Here is an 8,600-nt window from a genome sequence, read left to right on the forward strand (position 1 = left end):
TTAATAAGTTTTATACAGACTATTGATCTTACTGCTTGGACTGGAGGTCTGCTGGTTCTAGTTACTGTGTTGGTAAAACTCTGCAATTAACTAACCAAACCCTAAACACTACTGTACAACTCATCTTTAAAAGAAAAAGGAACAAAACAAAAATTATGTAGGTCTTTTGATCTTTTTAACGTGACCTTTCCTCACCGTGGAATTGCTCTTTGACCCCTAATGTGCAGAGGCTTGAAGCAAGAGCAGATGTTGGGCTGCTGTCTGGAACTGAAGTTTTGGGTCTTCTCTTGCACTCTATCACAACCAGGTCTTTGCATTGCTTGTGGCAATTCATTCCACAATCTGTAAACAAAACAAACTTTAAATGATTCAGTGGCTCTGTTGTAGTATTTCAGGTCAGCTCTCACACTGTGTTGCTTCCAAAAGAAGCAGGAAAGTTTCTTTAAGGTTCTCTACGTGCCTTACCTGAAACAACCTACACTTAGGAACAAATCAACTATATCCCCTTGCTATATACACCTCAACCCCCTTTTCAATATTAAAAATATCAAATAGCAACATATGGTTGTAACAGTTCTGACTGTAGGAGTTGCAGAGAAAGCAGATACATACATGTATGAGGTGGAAAACCGCAAAATACTTGTGAATCTGTTACGTAGTTTTCAGAGAATTTGTATTGCACTCATCAGACTAGAAGGGTCTGTTTATCAGCCCTCTGGATTCAGTGAAGATTTGCAAAAGGTTAGGCTATCAGTTCCTTTACCTTCACATTTCCTTTGGAGCATGTCTGTCATCCTATTCTTGAGTCAGCCTTCTCTCTGAGAGGCCAGATTAAATAAGTCGACAGACATAGCAATGGATCTTGGAAAAATCAAGGTGTTTGGTTGTTTTGCTATTATTTGCTATAACCATTAGTTATAGATTAAAATTAACAAAGAATAAAGTATCTTACCTTTGCATCTGTATCCTTGTTTTATGACTCCCCAAAGCTGAAATTCAAACAAAAAGAATATATATTAAAATAGTTCTGTACACATTTGATACCTCTAGATAAAAATATTCACCAAATACTCACTTCTGAGATTTCAGCACCTGCAGAGTACCTCATTTTCATATCCTTTTAATGGTAAAAAAATCAAAATATGAAATACCTACACATCTTTAGAGTAAGGTAAACAGAATATGTGTATGCATGTTCCTTAATCACAAACAAAATAGCTTGACCTAGTTTCTAATGAATACATCAGCAGATCTAACAGCTCCCAGTGAAGGTGTAGAACTAGAGTAGATGTAGAATTGTGCAACAGCACTCATTTGATCCCAGCTAAGCTAGGGAGTGGTTGGAGTCAGTTTTACTAAATCTTCCTGTGCCAGGCACGGGGCTTGTCTGTACCAGGACATGAGTTCATATAATCATAGAATATCTCAAGTTGGAAGGGACCCACAAGGATCAAGTCCGACTCCTGGCTCTGCACATGACCACCCAAAAATAAAAGCATATTTCTGAGAGCATTTTCAAAATGCTTATTAAACTTCAGCAGGCTCAGAGCCATGAATATTGACAGATTATACATACATACAGATATTCTCAGTGCCACTTTCCTGGGGAATCTGCTCCAGTGCCCAACCACCATCTTGGTGAAGAACCTTTCCCTAACCCCCAGCCTGACCCTCCCCTCTCCCAGCTCCATGCTGTTCCCTCAGGTCCTGTCGCTGTCCCCAGAGAGCAGAGCTCAGCGCCTGCCCCTCTGCTTTCCTTATGAGGAAGCTGCAGACCACCATGAGGCCTCCCCTCAGCTTCCTCTGCTCTGGGCTGAACAAACCAGGAGACCTCAGCCACTCCTCGTACATCTTGCTCTCCAGACCCTTCACCATCTTTGTAGCCCTCCTTTGGACACCCTAGTTCTAACAGCCCAGTGGAGCGGAAGCCTCTGGATTTGGAAAGTCTTCTCTGAGAGTGACACAGCCAAACACCACAAGGTAGGAGCCGTGTTTAAACAGATAATAGCACTGCCAAGTGGGCTACAAAGGGTACATTAAATAGCTACACAGGCAGTAGTCTGATGTTTGTAGTTTCACTGGTGTTTTAAACAGATTCATTACTGTATGTGACGCAAAGTAGTTACGAGATTAAAAAATAGGCATTTTTCCAGACAATATTAACATAATTTACTAAAAAGTGAACTTACAAATCCAGCACAGTTGTCGCAGAAAGTAGGCCTTAGGTAAGTGGTCTCTTGGAAGTTGTGAGCAAACCCAAGTCCTAATTTGGAATAGATTGAGCTAGCCCTCATAAAGTAAGCGGTTATTTCATCCCTGCTAATCAGACCTTCCCTGCAAATAAACAAGAAAAGTTGTTTGTGAGGCACCTCTTTTTTTAAAAGCAATAAGGAGAATTAAACATACCAATAAGGAGAACTAAACATACCTTCACAATTTATACTGGCAATACTTTAATTGGCCAAGAACTAGTGATACCAGTAATTTTGTCAACAGTTCCCAAAGTCTACAGAAGCTTCTCTACACATTACAATTGCAGCTTGTAAGTATGAATGAACTACCTGTATGAGATGCAACCTCAAAACTATTTCAAAACTTTGGAATAACCATGTTTGTATTTTTCCATGTTTTAATGTGTTGAGAGAAATATTTTTAATTTGGCCAAAATAGACATTTGACAATTCTCTATTTTTCAGGAACAGGTCATCTTTGGAAAGTTCCTTAGTAGTATATACTACATAGCATTATAAAAATATTTCTTCTTCTATTATCTCTGTTCTTACTCCTACATCAGCCTGGTTATCATTTCTGTAAGCTCACGAAGAGGTTATTCACAAAACACTTAAAAGGTGCTTTTGTCAGTTATGTTTTCACTTCCATTTGTTGGTGACGAGGATGATTTTACCATCCTAGTGACAGAAGAAAAAAAAAGGGAAACAAAACTACCACTAACAAAACAACAGAAATAACACACACAGGTCCTACAAAGTTGATAAGCAGAACTAGGTTAAAAGAGATTTGTAAGTACTTACCAGTCTTTAGCCATTACACAAAATGAGAATGGAAAACTGGCTGCTATCTTTTCAAATTCTTCTTGAGAAATGTATCCATCCTGATCATGATCATAATTTTTGAAGACAGACTGTAAGACAATAGTAGAATAGTTTATAACGTGGATAGGAACTACTGAATTACCACTTCAGAAAGTCTTCACAAAATTCAGAGGATTCCTCTCCCACTTTCCCTCAATATCTATTCAACAGTACAACAGTTTTTTCTAATTGTTTTTCTTGCTTAAGTCTGAAGAAGCATTATGATTTCTTAATTTATAGGAAGATACAGATAAGCCAACATAAAATGGACTGAATGCTTCACAACACTAGCTCTTATTTCATCACTCTAAGATCATCATTAAGGCACAACTTGTACTAATGCACTCAGTTAATGCTGTCAGTGATGATCTCTCTAGCCAAATCCGTGCAGCTGCCTGGGTTATTTGGCCAGGTTAACGTTATGTGAGAAGCAGCTGTGTAACAGACCTATTTCCACTTGTGTCTGGCCCTATTTTTTCCCTTCTTTGTATCTTTTCATACCTAAACGTTAAGACTATAACTGAGATGTAAGGTAGATAGTCCAACCATACTTACATCCACCATCCTCTGAACATGTTTGCTGATGGTTTTTGGATCAGGTTTTGGGGCTACTCCTGAGGCCCAGTCTGCAACTACTGGTGGTCTGGAAGGTGTCAAAGGCTACAATAAATTGAATGGAACTTTATTAGTACCATGTTAAAATATTTTCAGTATAATGCTTCCTCAATTTGTGATGATGAACTGTGTGATACAGGACTGCAGAAATGGCCTATCTGACCCAACATCATACTTTTGATAATTATGTGCTACTTCAGAGAAAGCTCTTCCCTGAACAGTCTAAAACAATGGTTTAAATTCTCATGTTTCACTGGCACCAATTCACTATCTTTTCCATGTTTATAGAACAGGAACAGAAACTGCAGTCATGGGTTTGATCATGTGAGTCACGTATGAATTCTTAACTTAAAAGAACTGGGATCATTTGTCAAGGTTGAGCCTGATGTCTCTATAAAAGTAACTGCATTTGTGTTTGTACTGTGATACCTGACATTGGTATCAAGTCTCGCATATACTCTCATTTATGCTTCATCATCAACCTATTCAGCCATCAAACTATATATGCTTTAACAGATTTTGTTCAGTTTATGAAGCTTATGCTAAACCAAAAACATACAAAATAAAATGAATGAAAGGGATAAAAGTTAAATTGCTCATAATTTTTTTTTTTTTTTTGGTTAAGAATCTGGAAAGGCTCTTACCGCAGCTCGGTGACTTCTTGGCTCTCGTGCATATGAAAGCTCGTAAATTTCATCTTCTGTGTAATACAGATCAAGGGACAGCTGAAAACAAACATAATATTAGCTTAATCCCAAAGCAGTTGATACTACTTGATTCATTTCTTCCTGGCATGAATTAGTAGATTTTGATGGACTATTTTTTTAATTTAGGTTGCACCACAGGAAAAAAAAAAATGCATTTGAGCTGTGTAGGCGTTGACTATGATTTGAAATAGGTGCATTTCTAAATTCCAGTCTGTTGCTGCTGTTATCTGGAAATCTGTAACATCACACAGCCATTAACACGCAAGTGACTGAAAGCATAACTAGCCCTGTGTTAATAAGTAACCTGAAAAAAACTGTTAACTCCCCTGATATACAGATAGTCTACCAAGCAACTAAGCACCATTCCCATGAAACTGTCTGTCAACCATAATTCTCAGAAAATTCTTGTTTAAACATGTCAGGGGCCACACTGAACCAACAAATACATGATGAGGCTAAAAGATGGACTCACATATATTTAGTGAGAACTTAGCTGTCAACTGCAGTTAAGCAAAGTGAGAAACTTTACACCTGGATAGATAAAGGAATTTGAAAAAGTTACCAAATTTATATCTTTGCTTATGGGTGTACCCTGGAAAATGGTATAGCAAATAATTGGAAACAATTTCAAGTTAACATTTAAGACTGGCAACATGACACTTTTTGACTATATGAAAATATTCACATTAGAAACATGATCAGAAAAGCCACAGGTAACTGTGTTACGAGGCTCCATTCAAGGCAGGTCTGAAGAAAATATAATGTTGAAATACTCTCTCCATCACAAAATTAGTTTCAAATTATCCTAGTGTGTAAATCAATATGGTGGCAGTCACATATATATAACATAAGAAAGCAAAATATACTGCTTAATGCAAATAACACATCAAACTAAAGCTGAATAACGTGGCTTAAATTTCAAATGTGCAACAAATTTCTTGTGAACAACTAAAAGATTGCTGTTGTAGTAAAAGTAGTGAATAATTTTTGATTCCTGGGGAAATCTTGAAGTAGTTTCTGACACTCAAAAACTAGTGCAAATGTAAGGATATTTCTATCAATTATTGACTCATGTATGTAATCGCTACTACCTCTTCAAACTAATTTGGCTGTTGATAGGAACACAAAGGAAAAAGACTTGAGGAAAAAAAAACAACAGGGAACAAACAAGAAAATCATATACCCTGGAATATTATCAGTTGAGAAACCCTGCTTTGAAAAGTAGTATTTCTTTTATGTTATGTCCTGTAATATATAGTTACATGAACTTGTGGCCGAAGTTCTACAAGCTCATAATAGGCACTTTTATAAAATGTTAGTGAAAAACATCAACTTCTAATTGTTTGAGACAAAGCATTTAAAACATTTTACAGGAAGAAATTCACCACTTTACGTAGCTCTATGGGAAGAGCTGAATAGCCTGTTTCAGCCCTTGGGCACAAGACCTTACACAAGCACTGCCAGAGAGAACAAATAACCCTAAGCACATGAGCATTTTACCTATCAGGTTTTCCTGAAACAGGGCACATAACCAGGAAGAGTCAGCAGGCTATCCAGGTTTTCCAATCTGTGAGACTTGTTAGGGCCAAACAAAACTGAGAAACAAGAAATGTGCTAGGTAATATTAATTTTGTTTGTAACATGTACTGACTAGAGATTACTAGAAGCACAATACAACTACACTTGACTGATCTTTATGTCAAACAGTTTTATTAGTACCAGAAGAAAGTTGGCTAGAAATGTGGTATATTTAACCCTACACATCTTGAGAAACCCTTTTCATGTGCAAGTTTATATGTTCAACACGAGCAAGCCTTATATGCTATCTTCTGCCTCCAAGGTGCACCCTAAGGAAGCTTTCTACCTTTCTCCCTATTTAGGCTTAATCAGCAGAGGAGTCCGGGTGCTTCCACAGGGAAAGTACACACACAATGTATACTACCACAGTGAAATGTAAATAAATGTTTCCTTCCCTTGTGGAAGTAATTAGGAGAAAATTCCAATAAACTTTAAAATAAGAAAGTGTTCACGAGGCACCTCTACCCTTGCTGCCAGATAAACCAGCATCACTAACTTTTTCTCCTCTTCTGTTATTGTACACTTCTTTAAGGAAAAAAAAAGTCTTACAGTGTTAAGTATTTATAATTAATGGAATTCTCTACTTAGTTTAATTTGAGAGGTACTTGAAAATCATTTTTTAAGTGGAGGTATTTGTCTCATCCAATAAACTTACTGTAAGCAAATGAACAAGGTCCATATTAGCCTCCAGGGGAAGTGGCATTTCCTGGAGTTGTATCAGCTCATTTATGTGGTTATACAGAGAGTACAGTTTGTATATGTTAATTTTCTTGTCTTCTAAGTAGTCTGGCATGGCCTCATGAAGCGATATCAAATCTTTCAGATGGACCCCAAGGATTGGGATCTTAAAGTTAGTGCACTCATTATAAGCACGTCGATAACTGTCATAGTTTTTGTAAGATGAAAGCAATTCTGTCATTTCATTAAACACCTAAAAAGAAAAAGAAAACAAATAATCAAAAGTGGTTCCTCCTTCTGTTCTGGCCATATATCACAAGAATTTTCCATACTATTCTTAAGTGGTTTGCTCACTGTGACTGTCAACATCGATTTAAAAATGTAAGTCTCTAGGCTCCAAATGAAATCTCGTTATTCACCTTGTTTAAATTAATAATACATCTTATGTGCCTCATCTATAATGCCAGCCTTCCTACATTCCCTATTAAGTCAATTAGAAGAAAGAATCCTCTCAAATCACGGGGATGCTTCTGCAGGTAATGTATAAGCTATCTGTTATGTCTCTGACCTTCCTAAAAGCAAGCATCTTTACCTTACAATGTGGAATGCAATTCTCCAACTTCCAGGTCACCAGCTGGAATGGACTGGCAGGGAAACCTTACACTGTGCTATGGTTCTATCACAACATGACCAGAACTCTTACAGTTCAAGGTGGTGCATCTGTGCTTTTAAGAAGGCTTTCTTCCTTGATAAGGAACATATAACTTGTTGCAAAGGCCAAACGAAACTCAAGTCTAGCCATATAAACACCTTACTTGCTTAAAACTGTACAGGCACAAAGCTGACTTTTAATATTATAAAGTCAATGGAGCAATGTTTTTTGTTTTGTTTTGTTTTGGTTGGTTGGTTTATTTTATTTTTGTGGAAGTTCCTGTCTAACCACTTGATTTTTAACCTTCACAAGTTAATCTTTTTAGTTAAACTTTAAACTAGTAAAGTCACTAATTACCAATCTTTATTTACTTAGTTTTTTATTAGTGCTTATATACAGTTTCTTGATGCAAAAAGTTATTAAAATCATAGGCACATGTGTAGTCCCCTCCTCATAATGAGGAAATTTGTAAAACAACATGCTTCTAAAATAAGCTTGCTAAACTGGATCTACAGATCCTGAGATCTGCAATTGTTATCAGTGGGAAGTCATATTTCTGGCCTATTCTCCAGGTATGCATTGTTCATTAAAGCTGTTTAAATATACTGTGATCAAAACAAATTCTTTAGATACCCTTATGAAATCTTTCAGGACCCAAATAAGATAAAATAAAGTTTATTAGTCTCTTAAGACCAATTGACTAAAGCCATTTCAAAGCTAAAACAAACAAACAAACAAAAACACACAAACCAAACAAAAAAAAAACACAAACAAACAAAAAACCTTCACAGTTTTAGTAGCTGGAATCACAGCAAAAATATGTCCATTCTACAATTCACATGAATTAAAATGAAAATTTCAAATAATTCCTAATGTTCCACTGTATATGTGTATATATGTGTCTTCGAGTTAAGTTTGTTCAACTCTCAACTAGATAAAATCTGTCATAGGGAAAGATCAGATGAACAAAACTTGTCTTTTCAGTTTTAAAATGCAGACATTTATGCTAGCATTTATAGACTCAGGCTGGTCAGCATTGCTATGGATAGCTAAACTTTGTTCTCAAATATCCTCGGATCTAATTGTCTGCTTTTGTGTTTGAACACTATTCTGTGCTACTGCATGTAAATGAAAATGCATCTTCTCATACCCAAACAAAAAATTTGAGAAAGCTCTACAAATCTCCAAGAGAGGGTTAAATGTGTAGGAGTAACTGGTGTTTGTAAAGATGAAATGACAAAAAAAAAAAAAAAAAAAAAAAAAAAAAAAAAAAAAAAA

General features: G+C 36.3%; 1 protein-coding gene across 2 annotated transcripts in view; it reads right to left on the reverse strand.

Moving 5' to 3' along the window:
• The window catches only part of RASGRP1 (RAS guanyl releasing protein 1), a 43,766-nt gene that overhangs the window by 5,120 nt on the left and 30,046 nt on the right, over positions 1-8,600 (reverse strand). For both annotated transcript variants that reach the window (XM_035329120.1, XM_035329121.1), the window contains exons 9-15: positions 6,648-6,923; positions 4,352-4,432; positions 3,648-3,752; positions 3,033-3,142; positions 2,190-2,334; positions 953-989; positions 196-342 (exon numbers count right to left, since the gene is read on the reverse strand). In XM_035329120.1, the coding sequence (XP_035185011.1) occupies positions 196-342; positions 953-989; positions 2,190-2,334; positions 3,033-3,142; positions 3,648-3,752; positions 4,352-4,432; positions 6,648-6,923 (901 nt within the window). The remainder of the gene's footprint in view (positions 1-195; positions 343-952; positions 990-2,189; positions 2,335-3,032; positions 3,143-3,647; positions 3,753-4,351; positions 4,433-6,647; positions 6,924-8,600) is intronic.

Source organism: Oxyura jamaicensis, chromosome 5 (genome assembly GCF_011077185.1).
Source record: "Oxyura jamaicensis isolate SHBP4307 breed ruddy duck chromosome 5, BPBGC_Ojam_1.0, whole genome shotgun sequence".
NCBI classification, from domain to species: Eukaryota; Metazoa; Chordata; class Aves; order Anseriformes; family Anatidae; genus Oxyura; species Oxyura jamaicensis.